General features: G+C 38.7%; 1 protein-coding gene across 2 annotated transcripts in view; it reads left to right on the top strand.

The window, feature by feature from the left end:
- The window catches only part of kctd3 (potassium channel tetramerization domain containing 3), a 72,980-nt gene that overhangs the window by 21,090 nt on the left and 29,980 nt on the right, over positions 1-21,910 (top strand). For both annotated transcript variants that reach the window (XM_043695807.1, XM_043695806.1), the window contains exons 4-8: positions 6,948-7,021; positions 9,761-9,819; positions 11,983-12,063; positions 16,543-16,692; positions 17,883-17,973. In XM_043695807.1, coding sequence (XP_043551742.1) covers positions 6,948-7,021; positions 9,761-9,819; positions 11,983-12,063; positions 16,543-16,692; positions 17,883-17,973 — 455 coding nt within the window. The remainder of the gene's footprint in view (positions 1-6,947; positions 7,022-9,760; positions 9,820-11,982; positions 12,064-16,542; positions 16,693-17,882; positions 17,974-21,910) is intronic.

The following is a 21,910-nucleotide window of genomic DNA, read 5'->3' as shown; positions in this document are numbered from 1 at the left end:
ATTGGGTTTTGTACTAAGTTTTTGACGATTGTGCTGTGCTCAGGATCCCTTTAATATTCTGTAAGTTCTAAAGACAGACACAGAAGTTTTGAACTAGTGAATGAGCTTACACTACAACAACACAATTCATTACAGCAAAATGCCATCTTTGTCATTGTATAACATCTCTGTATAACTATGTTTGATTATTGCATTAGTATTTAAATGTAACAAAGTGAAATAAGACTACAGGCAAAGTTATGCATTTTTAAAAAACAGCCTGTCTATTTCCAATGTAATTGAAGCAGGAAGGTGGGAATGCTGCCAATTTTCTACAAAGAGATAGGGTAGAAGTTTAAATATGTTAGCGATTGTGTGTTTCATTGTCATTCACTATTTCAATTTTAATTCTGGCTGTTTCAGTTACCTGAACCTTGGGAAACTCAGCAGTTTCACCAAGGTGCAAACTTGGTGCATACAAAAGGCGGATACCTAACTCCTGATTCAGCCTTCCTGAGGAGGCTCTCCAATCAACAACTTATTCAAATAATCCAGATTTTCATTATGTACTTGCCTTTACAGTTCATGAAGTCAGTATTATGTCAGTGTGTTGTAGTGCCCTCTTTTACAAGTCGAGCCTCTTCGAACAAGTTCAGTGCCTCACTTTGTCATGGTTGTTGAAGTCCCAGCAAAGTCCAACTCTCCTTTTGTCTCTCCACCTCTCTCCTGCCTTGCTTGCTTGTTTGTTTCCTTGCTTTCTTCCTTTACCTCTGCCCCATCCCCAACCCCAAAAATACTGGAGGTCAGACCTGTCAATCATTTTTGTCTTCAGGGTGAGGAATTGGTCAGTGGTGACATTCAAGTAAAGAATTCTGGTGTGTAGGGGCTTCTATCTTCTGGATTCCATGTGGAATTCTGGCCCCCTCAGTCCAGTTAGGTCAATTAAGTAGCAATTCAGTCCATTCCAGCTTTCAAATATTAGAGGGTGTATTTGTAACAAAAAAAACCCAATGGATTTTTGTAGCAGTTTCTACGTTTATTGGTTGTGATGCTTGATGTGTAATTTCTCATTGACACTGACCAGTTTACATAGAATGTTTTGAATTGTTTGATATGGAGGAGCAGGTGTTGGACTGGGGTGGACAAAGTTTTTTTTTAAAAATCGCAACACCAGGTTAGGGACCAAAAGGTTTATTTGGAAGCTAGTGCTTCCAAATAAACCTGTTGGACTATAATTTCATGTTGTGATTTTTAACTTGAATCGTCTGTACACTGTTGAAACTTAATGATTTCCGACAGTGTGAAATTAGATTCTCCAGTGGCTAAATGATGTCTATTTCTGCCTGGTGTTTCTGGAGTACAATAACTTTCTTTATGGACTGCTGGATATAGGAATTAATATTTAACTGCTAGCTTGTATTTACAAGCTCTTATACCTTGAGCAGTCAGTGACTGATAGACCTGAGATGTAGATTAGTGCAAAATGAGTCCGTTCACATGCACAGTCTTTTTCTGATGCAGTTGTTGCAAGTTGACATTTCATTCTGTTTGCAGTTGTCATGTGAAGCTCTTGGAGTTTGTTCTTTCAACTTCCCTTCCTGGTCCCTCTCTTCAAATCTGCCAACATAAGCCCTTCCCTCAAAAGAAAAGCAAGACTTGATCCCTCAACTTTTAAAATGTTTGACCTCCGTTTCTTTTCCAAAGTTCTTGAGTGTATTGTCACTTCTCAAACCCATTACCCATTATTCCTAACTTCACACTTGACTTTCTCCCATCAAGCCCCAGCCACAGTACAGAAACAATTCTCATCATCATAACTTTCTGTGTGACTGTGACCAAAGGAAAACTATCTCTCGTAGTTCTTGATCTCTCTGCAGCTTTTGACATGATTGACCCCCTCGGACTCTTGATGCTCTTTCCTCTTTGATGCAGCTGAGCAGGGATTCTTGCCTCTGTCCTTCAGCCTCCCTCATGTTTCTTTTCTACATATTGTGCCTCGATGTACCATCTGACAACATAACATCAGTTTCCCACGGGCATTGATGTAACTTGTGTATCTCTAGCATCCATGCACGATATCTAAGTTGTCAGGTTGCTCGTCGGACATTCAGAACCGGGCAAGTAGAAATTTTCTCCAAACAAATATTGGGAAGATTGAATCAGTATTTTTAATCCCTACACCAAATTTCTTCCCCATCTCACTAACTCTATCCCTCATCTCTTTGACCACTTCATCCCTGTCTCAGCTCACCTGCTGAAACAATGTCCATAACATTGTTGTTTCTGTTTTTGATCATTCCAACCTGTTCCTGGTTGCCTCATGTTCTACTTTCTGCAAACTTGAGATCATTCAAAACTCTGGGGTTTACATTTTAACCTATGCAACCCTATTTAGCCATAACCCCTGTGTCTGTTAAGCTCCAATTAAACAATGCTGTGATTTTAAAATTCATGTTGTTGTTTACAAATCTTCAATTAATGATTTTAAAAATCTCACAACACCTGGTTATAGTCCAGTAGGTTTAATTGGAAGCACTAGCTTTCGGAGCGCCGCTCCTTCATCAGGTGGTTGTGGAGGACACAATTGTAAGACACAGAATTTATAGCAAAAGTTTACTGTGTGGTGTAACTGAAATTTTACATTGAAAAATACCTTGATTGTTTGTTAAGTTTCTCATCTGTTAGAATAACCATGATAGTTTCACTTTCATATGTAAATCACAAAACTCAGGTCAACACATTATCAGGTCAACTTTAACAATTGGTGTCAGCTCAGACAATATATTGAAGGTGTTCACTCCCTGTGTGCTGTTGTCTGTGCCATAATGTTTAGACTGATTCTAATCTAAAAAGTGAGTTAACAGAATCTTGCATGAATTCATGCAGTTTTTGAGCAAAGTACAATGTAACTCTGCAAGTACCAATTCACCCCACAAATGTATGTGTGTGTGTGGTGTATAGTGCAATGGTGGTCACCTGTAATGTGACGTGAACCCAAGATCCCGGTTGAGGCCCTCCCTATGGGTACCGAACTTAGCTATCAGCCTCTGCTCAGCCACTTTTCGCTGCTGCCTGTCCCGAAGTCCACCTTGAAGGATGGTCACCCGAAGGTCCGAGGTCGAATATCCTGGACAGCTGAAATGTTCTCCAGCTGTGAGGGAACGCTCCTGTCTGTTGATTGTTGTGCGGTGCCCATTCATCCGTTGGCATAGCCTTTGCTCGGTTTCACCAATGTACCATGTCTCAGGGCATTCGTGCCTGCAGTGTATGAGATAGACAACATTGGCTGAGTCGCATGAGTACCTACCATGTACATGGTGGGAGGTGTCCCCATGCGTAATGGTTGTATTTATGGCCACACTCTGACACATCTTGCAGAGCTTACCATGACAGGGTTGTATGGAGTTGTCGTAAAAGCTGGGCAGTTTGCTACGAACAATGATCTGTTTGAGGTTTGGTGGTTGTTTAAAGCCAAGCAGTGGGAATGTGGGGAAGGTCTTGGTGAGGTGCTCATCCTCATTGATCATGTGTTGCAGGCCGCGAAGAACATGGCATAGTTTTTCGGCTCTTGGGAAATACTGGACAATGAAGAGTACCCTGTTGGTTGCAGCTCATGTCTGTCTCCTGATGAGGTCATTACGATTCCTCGCTGTGGCACGTCTGAACTGGTGGTTGATGAGTTGAGCGTCGTACCCCGTTCTTATGAGGACATCCTTGAGTACTTCCAAGTGCCCATCGCGTTCCTCCTCATCTGAACAGATCAGGTGTATGCGTAGGGCTTGTCCATAGGGGATGGCTGTTTTAATATGTTTTGGGTGGAAGCTGGCGAAGTGTAGCATTGTGAGGTTGTCTGTGGGTTTGTTGTAGACTGTGGTGCTGAGGTGTCCATCCTTGATGGAGATGCATGTGTCCAAGAACGAGACAGATAGACAATTGGTTCAGGAGTAGGCCATTCTGCCCTTCGAGCCTGCATCACCATTCAATATGATCATGGCTGATCATCCTTAATCAATATCCTGTTCCTGCCTTATCTCCATAACTCTTGATTCCACTATCCTTGAGAGCTCTATCCAACTCTTTCTTAAATGAATCCAGAGACTGGGCCTCCACTGCCCTCTGGGGCAGAGCATTCCACACAGCCACCACTGTCTGGGTGAAGAAGTTTCTCTTCACCTCTGTCCTAAAGATAGTAGAGAGTAGTCCGTGGTGAGTTTGGTGGGATGAAACTTGTTGATATCACTGTGTAGTTTTATCAGTGACTCCTCGCCATGGGTCCAGAGGAACAAAATGTCGTCAATATACCTAGTGTATAAGGTTGGTTGGAGGTCCTGCGTCAAGAAGAAGTCTTGTTCGAACCTGTGCGTGAAAATGTTGGCATATTGGGATCCAAGTTTGGTCCCCATGGCTGTTTCATGTGTCTGGATGAACAACTGATTGTCAAAGGTGAAGATGTTGTGATCGAGGATAAAGCGGATGAGTTGTAGGACGGTGTTTGGAGATTGGCAGTTGTTGGTGTTGAGTACTGAGGCTGTTGCCGCGATGCCGTCATTGTGGGGGATGCTGGTGTAGAGTGCTGAAACATCCATTGTGACGAGGGATGTTTCCATTTGGTCCATGGGTGCTGAGTTTCTGTAAGAAATCTGCAAGTGTCGCGACAGAAGTTAGGGATCCCCTCTACAATGGGTTTCAAGATTATTTCAATTTAGCCAGAGAGGTTCTCACACAGGGTCCCATTGCCTGATTGCCCATATACCAGGATGTCCCATCCTATCATTATGATACTTTCCTGCCCACCTCCAAACTCTTTAATTCCCTTGTTGATCAAGTATCTATTCAGTCACCTGTAAGTAGAAACATAAATAGAAGTTCTTTAGAGTTCCTACTTCACTACAGTTTTTCTGTGCTGCAGTCATAGAGAGATTGACTGACTTCTTTGATGTAGCTTTGAATTCCAAGAGATTAATTTAAAGCAATTCTATATCAGAATTTCAAGTTGTGCTCTTTCTGCTGCTATAAACAAACTAAAATCAACATGAACTAAACATTAGTTATTTGGCAACAAATACTCTAAGCTGCAAAGCAGATGTTCCTTAATTAGTTTCTGAATATGAACAGTAATCCCGCATTTATACAATACACTGCACTAGCAGTAGTCTTGTAGTCTTTAAAGGAACCAGTGGTTTTGCTGAGCCTCAGGATCCAGAGTCTGTTGAAAATTACTTCTGTCAATCTGGTGAGCGTTCTTTATCCCTGTTGATGACAACAACAGCAACTGCTTTCTTGTTTGCTTGGATATGCATCTCTGTATCCGGGGCTCTTGAATCTGTAAGTATGCAGAGAAAAGCCCAACTGCTTCTGTCTCCATGTTCAAGTTTTAAATCTGGCACTTGGGCTTCAAGTGAACTTAACCTGGGCTAGTCCAATGGGACTAAAGTCACATCAGCTTACCACCAACCTGAGCTATTAGGAGGTTGCATGCTTCATTATAGATTGAATTAAGAGACAGTTGAGAACATAATTATCTTACAAAACATCACATTTGTAGCGTTTGATGCGACTCAATTGAGGTTGACATAACTTGCAAAACTTTGTGAAATTTAAAGCATAAACTACCTAAATTGCAAATGAGTTTTGTTTGCACTGTTGTTAGTTCAGAACACATCACAATAGAAGCATGTCTAAGATCTGCTATTGCATTGATTTCCAAGCTTTCAAGAAGGTTTTAAAAGTTTAATTGCTTCTTTTTGGTTGCAAGGACACCACTAAAACATATTTAAAAAGTTTTTGAATTTTATTTCAAATTAAAACTGACTAAACTGCCCCAATATCATTTTCTAAACTAATTTTCCTTAATTAAAAATTAGGAACACTGAAATAACTGATTAAAAATGCTTTTTTTTGTGTGTGATGATCACATTTTAGTTGCAATGAAACTGTAGCAAGTTGCCACTTCAAACTTTTTGACATGTATAGAACAATTTATTTTCAAAAACATTACGGGTAAGGTATTCAGATGGTGGGGCAGAAGTCCCATCTTCAAGAGCTGCTGGCCTTCCTGCTGTACAGCACTGTAGTTTCAGCAGCTGTAACTGCAACAGGGTATGGGCCTGGGACCACAGATAAACACTAAGTTTAAGTCCTAGACCTAAGAAACTAGTAAGTTCTGGGTGGGGAGCAAGGTGTGTGTGGGTGTTCTTGATGGAGACGCTGAGGAAAGGTAGATCAATAGTAATTGAGGGGGTACTTGATGTGGAAAGGGAACTGTTGAGGTAGGCATTTTCCGCTTCTTGCACAAATTTGAGCAGTGTGACCTGCTGAGTTTCCCACCACCCAACCTATGAACTCCTCCCTTCAGCCTCAAATTGAAGTCACCAGGCACCCCACATCTGTAAAATTGTGGACAGGACAGGGGTGAGAGATCAGGCAGTTTTGTCAGGGAGTTATATTGGCAGCACCATGTGTGAACTTGCTGGTTTGTCTGGGGGGTGGAAGTGGGGAGCTGTGAGATTCTGCCCTACGTTTTCAACACAGCCTGATTGTGGTGAGCTATGGCAGAGTCTGCATTTGGGGCTACCCAAAGAAATGGGTTTGTCTGGAAACCAGAAAAAAGAAAAAGCTTCTCTAAACCGGAAATCTTTGGTGCATGTTGTGTCTGGATTGCTGATTGTGCTCAAAGTGGAAGCACGTATGTCTTTGCTTCTTCAATGGCTAATGAAGAAGCAAGTGTTGGAGTCACCTATCTGTCAAACAGGAGTGACTTTTTTTGTAAGTTTGATTCTTGTTGCTGTTTATCTTCGAGGGAACCACGATATCTTCCAGAGCTTTTAAGCTAAAGCAACGCCTTGCTTTTATGATGACAATATGGTATGTGCAGTAGATTTGCTAGCATGAGCAATCAGTGTCACATGAAATGTTTAAAATACATGCCTTTCATTGTTACTGAAATATGTATGTCTTCCATCCTATAGATATTTATTGATAGAGATCCTACAGCATTTGCACCAATTCTGAACTTTCTTCGAACAAAAGAATTAGATTTAAGGTAAGAGAAAGCTTTCCTTATCTCAAAAGTAATAATGCAAATGCTACCGTAGTTCAGCAGGTCCTGACAGAAGGATAAATTTAATTCTCCTCAAAACACAATTCAAGGGTTTATCTTGAAATGAGTCCCAGTCAGATATCTGCACACTTGAGAAAAGTTTGGTATTCTTCAATACTTGTAGCAAAATGCTTCATAGCAAAATGAGAACGCAATTATGATTTCAGTACACATAGAGATCAAAGATGATTTTCCCCATGGTCTTTGCATTAGATGCTCAGAATGTCTGAAAACAAATCTAGAGTATTAATTTCGAATCAGAATTTGAGGCTGTGTAAGTGTAGACCTTTAAACCATAAAGAGAATGGCAATCTTAGTGACAAGGAAGAGATCTGCAATCAACTTATGGCCTAACCAAGTCTCCCAAACCTGTATACTGCTATTTTATTCTCTCTCCTTTTTCAGAGATAAATGTCATTGTATTGGGAATTCTATAAGCTGATTATTAGGAACAGTTGCAACTGTCTAGTCAACAAGTTTGAAGTTGCACAGATCAAATTTAGTATTTTTTTTAAAATTTCATTTGTGTGCAAAATTTACTTTTTTGTTTCCCACTTATTCCACGGGCACGTTCTTGTCTTGAATTAATATTTATTTGTTCACAATCCATCGCATTAATCAGAAGATAATTGCTCTGCATGGTACAAGATTGAAATATAAGTTACATGTTGTATTGTTACTACTTTAAACCTCTGTGGAGTGAATGGGTTTAAGTACGTAGCTATGGGTAAGCTTCATTTTGAGACAATAAACTGCAGCCTTTAAAGATACCAAATAACAAAAGTGTATATTTGTGATAATTCCTACAGTTCCTGTCCAGGCTCTCATTTGACTACATAGAAATTTCCATCTACCCCGATCACATTTGCTTCTTTTTTTCCAGTAAAAATCTATCTTAAAATATTCCATCAACCTGCCTGCACCAACACTTGAGGCAGAGGGTTCCAATGTTACTCAACCCTCAGAAAAGAATTCTTATCTCTGTCCCACAGGGTGCCACCTAATTTTTAAACAGTGCTCCCCAGTTCTGGGCTCACCCACAACCTTACCACATGAGCCTCTCTAAGATCATTAAGGATTTTATAATCTTCAACCAATTTACTCCTCACTCCTGTAAACTCCAGTAGAAACAAGCCCAGTCTGTCAAATTGTTCTTCATAAGACAACTTGTTTATTCCAGGTGTCCTTCCATAAATAAAGAGGCCTAAACGTTATGCAATCTTGGAGATGAAGTCTCACTAGTACACTATACAACTAAAGCATAACATATTTCTTTTATATTCCGTTCCTCTCATAATAAGAAGAGAGAATTATCTAATTATTAGCTGTACCTGTGCAACAACTTCCATGACTGAATCCCTCGCGCTGACTCCTGAGAGATACCAGTTGTCACATTCTGCCCACCAGAAAAAAGATCCATTTCTATTAGCTGACAGATTTTCTATCCATGCTAACACAGCATGTTGTTTCCTTCTCTATATATTCCAACTTTATGCAACAACTTAGCACTGACAACCTTGTCAAATGCTTCTAGATATCCAATTACAGTACATCTGCAGGCTCCCCTTTACTCATCGTGAATTCTGCATTTCATTGCCTGATTTACAGCTGTTACTGACTGGTATATGTTTGTATCCTCTAACGTGATCATGGAAGCAAGATGTTTCTTTATCTGCCATTTCTTCATTGTCTAGTATAAATTCCCAAACTCCCCAATCTTTCTTTACAGCACGAACACTCACTTTGCTCACTTCATTTTTACATATCTGTAGAAACTGTTAACTGTATTTACCTTTTAATTGACAACTACTTGCGCTCTAATTTTTTTTTTCTCCTGGTTAGTATTGTAGTTAGTCTTTGCCATTCTTTGTGTTGTTCAAACATCTGATCTGCTATTCAGCTTTGAACAGTTATGTGCCTTTATCACAAGCACCAGTGTTTTTTTTTGTATTTCACCCTACATTGTGATTATTGTTGGAAAGCCTGTGGACCACCCCAACTTAGTCATTATGTCATTAAAGCAGTTAATTCTAATTGATTCTTAAACATATTCTGTTGTTCTTCTTTCTTTGAACATGTCATGCCGAGTCCAGAACTGTGTATGCCTCTTAAACATTATATCAAGGTGCTGTCTGCCTGTTCTAGTAGTACTAGTAGATATCAAAGATCTATTGAAAGAATAGTCAAGTTTTCCCAAATTTTTGGCTAACATTAATCCTTCAGTCACTGTCACCAAAAATAATGAGCAATAGACAGATCTCATTTCGGGCTGATGAGATTTTACTTTATACACATGAAATGCTACGTTTGCATTCATTATGACTAAAAAGTGCACATAATATCTTTGCCGATCTTGAAAAGTCTTCTGGAGGCACCATAAAAGAACATAAGAAATAGAAGCCGGAATAGGCTATATAACTCCTTATGCTAACTGTCTTTTAATAAAATTATGGCACATCCTCAGCATTCGCTCATTTTTGTTTTTCTCCCCAACGATAGAGAAATTCTGAGATCCCCTTCAACTCTAAGTATCTATTAATCTTACCCTTGTATGTACTTAATGATTGAACATCCACAGCTATCCGAAATAGTGAATTCCTAATTTGATGCATTTCATTTTTTGACTTTTTTTTTGAAATGTTGATTAAAAATAATTGCTTGTATGTTTTCCTTATCTTGCAGGGGAGTAAACATCAATGTTCTGAGACATGAGGCAGAATTTTATGGGATTACTCCTTTAGGTAGGATGTAGGATTATCTTTTAAATGAAACTGAACAGTCTATTTTCTCTCTATTGATCTAACCCTTCGCTTTGAACCATGAATGTTACCTGAAGTACTTTTTAATAGGAAAGCAGAACGTTATTTTAGGCCTATGTCTCAATAGCATATACAGTCTGTTTACTTTTTGATGCCTATCACAGTGCTGTACTTGCATTCATCACTTTTTATGGGCCCTTCCAGTGCGTCAACTTGCAATTTGGAGCTTGGTTAATTTACAGCAATTATATTCAATTTTTTGTAAATTCATTTCCATTGTTTTATCTGGGTCTGGTCCAATGAAATAAAGGAACGTAAAAGTCAGTAATTAATAAACAACATGCATCCCTTTTGAAATGACCCAACAAGCCACTTTGATCAAGAACCATTCTTTCTTTCGTTGATTCATTCTTTCTTCGTTTACTCATTCTTCACTATTACATCTGACTTAACTGAAGGACTCTTCTTCGTCGCAAAATCCCTGTATGTCTTGATTTTCTGTTTTGTGCCAAACATTTCATTTTACCTTCACCTGTTGTCAACTTACTTTAAAACCCCAAGATTATTCAAACTTGCATACTTAAATGTTCCTCCAGTTTTTGGAGAAGCCGTTCTAACAGCTTTACAAAAAAAGCTTGTCAACTGATGAGTCTAATCCCTTGCTTGCTTTCACCTTTCAATCTCTAGAATAAACACAGAAGCATTTAAAAGTCCAGTGTGATGTTTTACATCTTTTCTGTTCGCAATCAACTCCTCAACCTCATATTTTTCTTTACTATGACCTCAAATCTTGACAATTTTGGAACTTGTTTTTCTCTGTCCCTTTTTCCTGCAATCTGTGATAATGTCAACTAATCAGTTTCCTGATTTTGTTCAGCTTCCCTCTTTCAATTCTGTTGAAAACCTGTATTATATAGTTCTGAAGTTCCTTGAGTTAGTGTACTAGGCCAAACCATTTTTTACTTCATCAATGATCTTCTGTCCATTCATATGGTCAGAAGTGGGGATGCTTGTTGATTGTGAAATGTTCAGCATCACTTTCAACTTTCCTGATCATGCTTCATTTGGACATGAATTAATACACAAGTGCCAGGCAATGATCACCTCAACAAAAGAGAATCTAAATGTTGCCTTTTGACATTCAAGGGTAACTCTCATCCGGACTCCGAAGAACCATCATTGTCCATCATCCACTGTGCACATGTCAGGAGTATGCTGGAATCTTCCCCTCTTGCCTGCATGAGTATATTTCCATTTGCAGTTGAGAGGCTGCACACGTTGCAGGACAAAGCAGCAGCTTGATTGGCATTGTATCCACGTGCATTCACTCTCTTTACCTCTGATGCTCAGTAGCAGCAGTGCATATAATTTACAAGATGCACGTAGAAATTCAGTAACACCACCGCCTGCATGTTCTCTTCCAAGCCACTTACCACCCTGACTGAGAAATATATTGCTGTTTCTTGACTGTTGCTGAGGCACAATCCTGAAACTCCATTGCAATTTATCCACAGCAAACAAATGCAGCAGTTCAAAAAAAACGGTTCACTGACCCCATCTAATGAGCAGCCATTAGTCCAGCCAGTGACGCCTGCATTCCTTGATCCATTATGACCTTGATCCAGAACTTAATTTCTTAATTTTAAATATTATAATTTTCTATTACATAAAACATCACTTCCAAATTTGCTACCAACACTTACAAATAGACTATCCTAGTATGGATCAAAATGGTATGGCACAAGTCATCCATAGAATTGAGTCCATTCATAAAGGTTCCCTTGAAGAGAATATATTCCTGTTCAAATGTGCATTTTTTTCCTTAAATGTTTTAATCCCCTTGAGCTTTTTGGTTTTTAGTATTGAATTTTTTTTTAAAAAGGGCTTGACATTTACTATAAACCAAGATTTAAATTTTGCTTGGATTAAATTTTTAGATTAGACTTTTTTCCCTTTCTTGGAATGTTTTTTAAATGTGCAGTTGAAGCATTGTTTTATTTTTGAGACATCCTTATTGTCACTTACCAATGTAGTTGCTTGTTTTAAATGAAAAATAAATCTATTTGTTAAATATGTTACATAAATTATTTGAAAAGGTAATTAGATGAAATCAAATGCTTTATACAAAATTATTTATGTACTTAGTTCGTCGTCTGTTGCTGTGTGAAGAACTTGAGAGATCATCTTGTGGCAGTGTCCTCTTCCACGGCTATCTGCCGCCTCCAGGTACATTTTTTTATTTTAAGCTGGAACTGAGTTTTTTCAAGAGTGTGACCATGGCTCTGCTAATACTATTCTCTTTGTACCACATCAACTTTTGACGTCTATCATTAATAAGTAATGTACCATCACTTCATAAATATACAGGCTACTAATGTTCATTATATTTTCATGTTTATTTATGCTTCATTTTGTTCTCGTGGGAAGAGTGAAAGATGATAGTGCTATCATTGTCCTTATTTTAAATCTTTATTTTGTCCATTAACACACGTCTTGCCACTGCTACCGAAAGAAAATTTGTGTCAGTCAGACTGAAAGAGCACCTGAAGTGTGTTTCAACTCCACTACTTTGCGTTAGTGTTTGACATTTGACCACAAAGGCTTCATTATGCAGGTTTAAAAAATCAACAAAGCTAAATTTTAGAACTATATTTTAATTTGGGAAAACCTCAATGTCTAAATTCTCATCCTTTATAAATCCTGTGCTGGCCTTATCCTGTACTATTTCGAGCCTTCTCCAAGTCTTTCAAACTTCTGAAATCTCTGCACTCCTCCACTGTTGACACCTAGTTTCGTCGTTGATTGAAACGCCTCAGCCACTGCTGTCTACAAATTCAACCACCCCAGCCCTTTTAAAGCCCTCTGCCTCTCAACTTCTTTCTCCTTTTAAAGTGCTTCTTAATAACTACCTATTTGACCAATCTGTTCTGATTTGTTCCTCCTCTCACTTGGTGTCAAATTTTGATTTGGGAATAATCTTTGTAATGTTAAAGCAACTATAGAAACACAAACTGCTATTGAAGCACAAAGGCATTTCCTGCAATCATTAGTTTGAGATTAGAATCCAATCGAGTTGAAGTTTGGAAGGAATAATTTGTACCCAGACTTCACACATGATTTGAACTTTACCCATTCAATTCAGAAAGTAACTACCAGTTAACGTTAACGGGCAGATTATGGCAAGATAAAGAACATGACCAGAAGTATTGCTCCTAGTTGCATCTATTGTTCGCTAATAAGGTTTCAGGATTTTTGATGGGTTGTCTATCAGCTGCTGTTTTATCTTTGGTGATTAAAATGTAATGTTTTGATTCTGAACTCAGCTGTTGAGAATTAAGATGATTGGCCCCAAACAATCAATGACATTGAAGAATCCTTTGTCTGCCTCTATGCATGACAAAATCAATGATAAAACTTGCATCATGTTTAAGTAATGATTGTACCTGTAGATGGCAATGTGATAGAGGACTTCAATGTTAACATTATGCAAGATTCACAGCTAAGAAATCCATACACGGTTACATGGTCTGACCACTAAGTGTCACTGTGGAGTAATTTAAGTTATTAAGAATGTTATTTTAACCAGTATTGCTTTCTCTCTTCCTTGCCCATGCGGTCTCCATCTTTCTATAGTTGCAGTTAGACATGTTTTACGTGGACAGCCATGGACATGGGAGTACATCATATAAAATGTTGACTGGACTTTCAAGGAGCTGTATAGTTTTTAATGAGCTACATGTGATTAGGGAGGTATGTTTGCCTGTCCCACTGACAACCCCACTTATCATTTTACATTAGAACATTTTACTTTCTGGCACCAACACCAGCAGGTTAGCAATGATGACCAGAGTTAGGAGATCAAGTGATGAGTGTCATTTTAGTGAAGCCATGCATCTTTTATCGTCATGCACTGAAAACGTGCAGGGCACTTCTGAAGAAGGGGCACTGGATCTGAAATAGTAACTCTTAATTTCTGTTCTTCAATGAGATTTTTCGGTAATTTCTATTTTATTTTTGAAAATATTCAACCTCTGGGATCTGATTAGGTGTTCCCTAGGACTCCGTCGGAAACTAGGGAATTGATTGCTGGGCTCCTTATTGAGATAGTTATATCATCGATAGCCTCAGGTGAGGTGCTGGAAGACTGGATGTTGGCTAACATGGTGCCACTATTTAAAGGTGGTAAGGAAAAGCCAGTGATGTTTCTATGAGCCTGACATCAGTGCTGGCCAAGTTGTTGGAGAGAATCTTGAGGGACAGGATTTATATGTATTTGGAAAGAAAAGGACTGATTAGGAATAGTTAACATGACTTTGTGCGTAAGATGAGTGTGTCTCATAATTGAACTTTTTGAAGAAGTAACGAAGAAGCTTTCTGAGGGCAGAGCGGTGGATGTGATCTATGTGGATGTCAGTAAGGCATTTGACGAGCTTCTTCATGGTAGACTGGTTAGCATGGTTAGATCACGTAGAATACAAGGAGAACTAGCCATTTGGATACAGAACTGACTCAGAGGTAGAAGACAGGGTGGTGGTGGAGGGTTGCTTTTCAGACTGGAGGCCTGTGACCAGTGGAGTGCCACAAGGATCAATGCTGGGTCCACTACTTTTCCTCATTTCTATAAATGATTTGGATGTGAACATAGGAGGTATGGTTAGTACATTTGCAGATGACCCCAAAATTGGAGGTGTAGTGGACAGTGAAGAAGGTTACCTCAAATTACAACAGGATCTTGATCAGTTGGGCTAATGGGCTTAGGAGTGGCAGATGGAGTTTAATTTAGATAAATGTGAGATGCTGCATTTTGGAAAGGCAAATCACGGCAGGACTTTTACACTTAATGGGAACGTCGTGGAGGAGTGTTGCTGAACTGAGTGCAGGTTCATAGTTCCTTGAAAGTAGAGTCACAGGTAGACAGGATAGTGAAAAAGGTGTTTGAATTCTTCCCTTTATTGATCAGAGCATAGGAGTTGGGAGGTCATGTTGTGGCTGCGCAGGCTATTGGTTACGCCACTTATGGACTATTGCGTGTAATTCTGGTCTCCATGCTATAGGAAAGATGTTGTAGAACTTGAAAAGATTTACAAGGATGCTATCAGAGTTGTAGGGTTTGAGCTATAGCGAGAGGCTGAATAGACTAGGGCTAACTTTCCTGGAGTGTTGGAGTCTTAGTTGCAACATTATAACAATTTATAAAATGATGCAGAGCGTGGATAGCGTAAATAGACAAGGTTTTTTTATCCCAGGGGTGGGGGAATCCAAAACTAGAGGGCATAGGTTGAAGATAAGGGGAAAGAATTAAAAGGATCCTAAAGGGCATTTTCACACAGAGGATGGTGCATGTCTGGAATGAGCTGCCTGGGGAAGTGGTGGATGTTGGTACAATTGCAATATTTTAAAAGGCATTTGGATGGGTGGTTCGAGTGATATGGACTAAATGCTGGGAGTACACTAATTTAGAATATCTGAATTGGACCGAAGGGTCTGTTTCCATGCTGTACGTCACTCTTTTTAGTTCTGAAAATGTCCACTCCCTCCTCCATTCATGAGTATTCTCAGTCTCTGAACCTCAGTGTTCAACTCCAGTCATTCTGAAACCCCCTTCCTGACTGCAACAGTGCTCAGCCTCCCTCTTTCAGCCTGACATTATTGGCCACTCTTGTATCTCAAATGCTGTCAGTCTTCCTTTCTTCACACCCCAAACACCTGAAGAAGCCTGAGGAATGCCATAGCTATCCCAGATAGGGAAGTCTTTGCGTTTTAAGGCAAGGAAAACACCTAGAGCACAATGAGTGGGGTAAGGGGCGGTGGTCATGTGGAAGGTAGACAATGACATCTTCTGGGTGTCTCTTGTGTATGTATGTATCCTGAATGTTGTGTAGTCCCCTTCCTGCCATTTCTTTCTTGGGCCAGTAAATATGGCCTGCTCACTCACTCATTCGCGCTAGCTATATTTTTTGGGTGGGTAGCTTTATTATTTAAGTCAATAGGCTTCTTACAAGCCTGAAAAACCCTTGATCTGTTTAATTGTATGTGACGGATAGCTTCACATTGAGGCTCACAAACTGTGCATATAAAATCGAACTAGGAAGTGGGCACAGAAGTGCTGGGCTTGCTGTTGGGCCTGTTTTACATGCCACTGCCACCACTACCATCACTGCCCCTCACCCAATCCCCAGGGGTCAGAACACAGAATTTGCCCTTCCAGTCTTTAATGAGATGTACAAGAGTATATTTTGTCAATTAAAATGTTATAAAGTTCAAATTTATTTCAAAGTGTGCTGCGTCCAAGTATCGGGAAAATGTTGGAACGAGGAACACTTGTCAGCAGTTTAGGTGATTCTAAATACAGTGTTAGATAGAATGTAAGGTGCTTGGAAAGTGACACTGATTGTGACTATTCTTTGAAGGAAAAGAACAGAGTAGTGGAGAACCTAGACAAAACTAACTGAATTTATGTGGCAAATGCTGGAAAGCACAATGGCTCAGACAGCATCCATGGAGGGACAGCAAGCTAAGGTTTCAAGTCTAGATAACTTCGTCAGAGCTCCGTACAGATTCTAGGATCTGCAGAAATTTGCTCCTCTATTGTATCTGGTGAGCCTGAATGCTCTCTTCAGGCTATTTTCTACTTTCGTATTAGGAGAATGTTTTCATATTCTACCTTTTTATATAGCTAAAGAATGATGTGTTTAAATCTCCTAGCTATTCCCAGTAGAAAAGGAAGTATTGGAGTTACCGGACCCTCACAGGAGAGTAAAGCTGGACAGAGCACAGCAGAAGGTACAAGTCGCTCAAATACAGCTCCTTCTGTGTCGGCTGGAGTCATCTCAACCGAAGGGTCTGCCAGATTAGGTGAGAGAGCTGTTTACTTTTTCTTCTAAAACACACGTGCAAATGCTTATCCGTTAATAGCCTGGCTAAACGCTTATGATTGCACCACTCCGTCATCTGCTTTTCAATCATATGTTTCCTTTCTTTGATTTGGACATTATTTGATCAGAAGTTGCTTTCAATAAATTATTAAATGCTCATAATATAGCTCACATTATTAACCATGTTGTTCCTTAAATCATACTTACCCTCTTTGTAAAGAAAAATGTTAATTTCAAGAATATGTTTGAAAATAAATCACAGTGCGTCATCGCAATGCCAGTACAGCAAAACTTGCTTGCAGTGAATGGGTGACTGGAAGACTGCTGTCCATGATTCTGTGGGATGCATTGCCAGTGATGAGGCTTTCTGTTGCTGATATGTGCTGCACTGAAAAAATTTTTGCATAGCATCAAATTATAGAAATTTATTGATATAATTATCATTATGCATGATTGTTGTAGATGGAATTGGGATGTCATGAAGTCTTGGTCATATAAGACGACTATACTATTAAGAATTGATTAACATGCACTCATGAGGCTCATCTCTGCAGAGCTACCAGATTACAAAATCTGACCTGTCGATCAATCAGTGATGCATAAGGGTATCAAGGCCTTTTCATGTTTGGAGGACTCTCTTTTGTACTTAACAGGCTTTGAAATTGTCTGTACCCATGAGAGAAGTTGGAAAATATCCAGGTGATTTTCATTCTCTGGGCGAGCATAACATTTAATCAGTAACAGTCTCTGGATTCGTGAGCATTGTTCTTGTTTTGAACACAATCAAGGAGTAAAATTTTAACACTGCTGAAGTGGCATCAGATGAAAAGTATGGTTGGGAATATGAATATTACATAGTGTTCTTCAGAGTATATCACATTAGTTCTGATTCACTAGGTGATTAATTCTGGATTGAAGAACACAATGTTTTGATTGTGAAGACCTGCTTTGTCTTACTGCCAACTATCTGTTTTCCCCTATGGACTAAATGGTTGAAAATTGTTGCTAAAGTTTCCTTATAGAATAATGCACGTTACAGTCAGTGATTTCATTGCAAGTAGTTTTTACTCATTGTGGTATTGTAATGATGCTTATACATTTCACAAAATTAAACTACATTTTGAAGGAAATTAATTTTATAATTTTGTCTTTTGCATATTTTGTTGCCAGGCACAGTGGTGGACCCTCGGAAAGTTCTTATAGTAGCTGGTCATCACAACTGGATTGTTGTAGCTTATGCACACTTCGTGGTTTGTTACAGGTACCAGAGACTCATTGCAATTTATTATATTATCCCGTAAATAGGGGTCAAAAGTCAACTTGCTAAAATACAACAGAACTTTGGTGTTTACAGGACAGCCCAGTAAAGTGCTACCTTGAGAGTTTCAAATGTAAATGTGAGTAGAAAATGCATTTGACTTTCCTGATGAGAACTCTGATGTTGTCTGAATCTCTGCATATCTTTTAAAAGTGCTACTAAATACCTCAGCGTATAATATGAGGCAGAATGTTGAGGTTTTGAGCAGGTCCACTAACAAGCTGCCAGCTATTTTGGTTTATAATTGTTCTTGTTGATCTTCTCATGGAGTATTTTGTGCTGTTTACTATGTTAAAGGCATTACGTGATTGCAGGTTGTATATAGATGTACAAATGCAAAGAAAAACTTGAAAGGTTAGGTTATTTCTGTTAACATTCTATTATAGAGATATGATAGAATTTAAAATCATAAAAAAAGGGGCAGGATAGATGGACAGTCTCCATTAGTTAACCCTGGAATGAACAGCTGAATGCACAACAACCCTTTGAAAAATATTAAAACTGAGGACAAAACAAAATTCTTCAGTCACCGTTGAGGTTAAATTCATATCCAGAATTAATAATAGGTACCGAACTTATGTCAGCTTTCAAGATTAGATTGAATAGGTATATTGAACGGATGGGAGAGCAAGACTACCATAGGAGATGTATTGATTGATTTATTAAAAAGTTGCTTGAAGTAGATTGATCATCATGTGGAAAAGGGGGCAACTTAATATCTCAACAGGACCTTTGCAACCACTAGGTTTCCTGTCATTTTATCTTTTTTTATATTGTTGATGGCTAATTTCTAATGATTTATCTGGGAGCTTGCATACCATTCCATCATTAATGTAAATGAGTGATCCAAGAGTTTTGTATAAAAGTATTTAAAGCGCAAATGGAATTTTGCCCTTCTAATTTCTTGAGTATTCTCATTGTCACTATTTTCAAATAGAGACTTTGTAAACATGTCACCTCAACAACAAAAAAAATGTAGCTTATCCCTGCTGTACAAGACATCTTATCATACTGAGCATCACTGTTCTTCCAACCCTTGTATTATTGTGATTCAGCCTAGGAAACCAGCTTCTGGCAATGTCAGCAGATGTCACCACCAACTCATTTTTGTTCTCAACTCATGGTAACATTCCATTTTAGCATATACTCCACTTGTACAGTTTTCAGTCCTTTTCTACATGAATCCAATCCTCATTCCTTTTATAGCTGTCTTAAGACACTATCCATTCACGTTTCAACAAATAATCAACAAATAATCAACACTTCTATGTTTCAGCATCTCAATAGTCTCAAACTCAACTCTACCTGGCACTTTTTTTCTGTCGTACACCTCTGGTACAGTCATGTCCACAGTCTTTATTTCTTCCAAAATACACCAATCAAACCTTACACCATGGCCAGCTATTTTGACTGATATATTAACACACATGTAGAATCTACTAACATTAGGAAAACACTGGAAACCCAATCATATGATGATAAGATTTCATTTGGGTGATTGTGTTTACATGATTACCCAGTGTGCTGCAGTGCCGTATGTGTTATAACTGTTGACAAAACAACGGCTCATCAAAATCCACACCAATACTCCAAAGGGTATTCCACCCAGCTTCAGTTCCCTACCCTATCCCTGCAACATTTATCAAGGCTAATCTACCTAGCTTGCACGTCCCAAAACACTCTGGACAAGGGACATAATTTTACACCACAGCATTCCACCCAGCTTCAGTTCCCTACCCTATCCCTGCAACATTTATCAAGGCTAATCTACCTAGCTTGCACGTCCCAAAACACTCTGGACAATTTTGCATGGCCAATCTGCCTACCATGCACAACTGTGCTGTGTGAGAGGAAATTGGAGCAGACCCACGCAGACATGGGCAGAATGTGCAAACTCCACGTAGACCGTTGTCCGAGGGTGAATTGAACCCGGGTCACTGGTGCTGTGAGGTATCAGTGCTAGTCACTGAGCCACTTTGCCATCTCTGACAGACTGCCTTTGGCAAGTCTCATGTTCAATTGTTTCCTTTGTCTTTTGGTATTTAAAAAAGTTTACTTCTGTTTTAATTCCTGTCAGTTTAAATTTTAAGTGGTGGTTTTCTGTCTCAGTATAAAAAGGATGAAAGCCTACGATCTAAGAGACAGAAAGGCAGTAGTCGCATGTGGCCCATACAATTCTAGAATAAATAGCCATTTTTTTTTAAGACCAGAGGTTGCATAAATGAAATAAATCTCATGCAGCACCTGGGGAAAAATGAAACCAAGCATTGATAATAGCATCAAAATAATGTAGGTAACCAGACATGCTGTAAATTACACTTGTACAGTGATTTTTAAATCTACTGTCTATATATTTTTTGACCGTTTGCTGGCAACTCTAGCATGTGCAAAGTGATGAATTCAAGAATTCCATGGAATGTGATTTTTTTTTTTGTGACTTTTTTTTGAAGGTTAAAATATGTGTGTATATGAATAAAAGTTCTTTTTTCACCAACACTGCAGGTGGAAAAATCAAGCACAGTTATTAAGTTCTTGCATGCAGCTTATCTGTCATTGAAGATTTTGACTAATACTGAGCAAGAACTTTAATATTATGAAACTAAGAGTTTGTTTTCTCAAGGAATACTCTGGAAATCCAGAAATATTACTCTACACATCAAATTTACATTGCATCAGAACTATTTCTTAATTTTCAATAAAATGTCTGCTCGAAGCTCCGTTGCGGATGTTGCAGAGAATTATTTTTTTGATTTGTCGTGCTTGTTGCTTTCATTTAATGCTTTTGACTTTTGTTACACTTCTGGTTTTTATATGTATTTCCACATCGTGAAATTGAAGCTTAAAACCATTTTACTTGATTTCATCTTATCCGATAACATGTTGGTATTAATTCTTGCCCTTTGGTCACTAAAGAACCCAGTTCAAAATGCAGTTGCATAAATTAAGGCAAAAGATTCAGATGTTGGCCCAGAAGGGAGGGTAGGTGGGAAATCATCAGCTTTTAACACTCCCATTAAATTTTATGGTATTCATCATTAGTTGTAACTACAGTGGATATTTTAACTGAGCAAAAACACATGCGTTTTGTGTCAGCTGGGCTTTAAAGTTTTGAAAATCAGAATCCAGTTTCCAATCTTGCTTCCTGCTTTAATTGTAGTAGGAAAGTGATCAGCCTCTATTCCAAAGTGGCCAGTTGGCACTTCAAGTCTGGTAATGAAACTGAGCTTTATAGTTGTTCAACCTTTGAAATTTAACAGATGGAGTGTGCCAGACCCAAGAGATAATTAACTTAGCACCTTTGTGCTGGATTCAGCTGCTTCTCCAGATAGATCTCTTCATCTGGTACAACCCCTTCTGTTATCTGATCATCTTCCCAGACCTTTAAATTGTTACCATGACCCCTGGATCCTGATCCTATCTTTTATACCTGTCCTGGGCCTCTGAAGTTCAAATCCCTTTCTCAAGCCTTAGAGTCAAGGACATTTTGAAAAAAAAAATCATTAAATTCCTGCATGGTACAGGAATTAAAAGTGTTGGGTGATAAAAGCCACTTGAGTTAGTACTGCGGTTGCTAATAAGTTAATGTCTCGTCAGATTTTAAACAATTAACCTAAAGGGGGCCAGTTGTAGAATGCAGCCCTTTATTAGAGGCTAGCAATTGTTGACCATTCTGTTAAAATTTATTGACATACGAATTGCTAGAAACTGGTGAAGTCCATTAATAATAAATCCTTCAATCCCCACTTCCTCCAGAAACGAACTTCTCTAACGTAGCTTATTTTCAAATACTTTTTTTTTTAAAGTGTTACTTTATTTTGTTTTTCCCTCTTCTGTTAAATTTATAATTTATGTCCTATGGTGTTTGAAAAACGTTCGCTAT

This window comes from Chiloscyllium plagiosum, chromosome 9 (genome assembly GCF_004010195.1).
Source record: "Chiloscyllium plagiosum isolate BGI_BamShark_2017 chromosome 9, ASM401019v2, whole genome shotgun sequence".
NCBI lineage: Eukaryota > Metazoa > Chordata > Chondrichthyes > Orectolobiformes > Hemiscylliidae > Chiloscyllium > Chiloscyllium plagiosum.
This window is presented reverse-complemented; position numbering and strand designations above follow the sequence as displayed.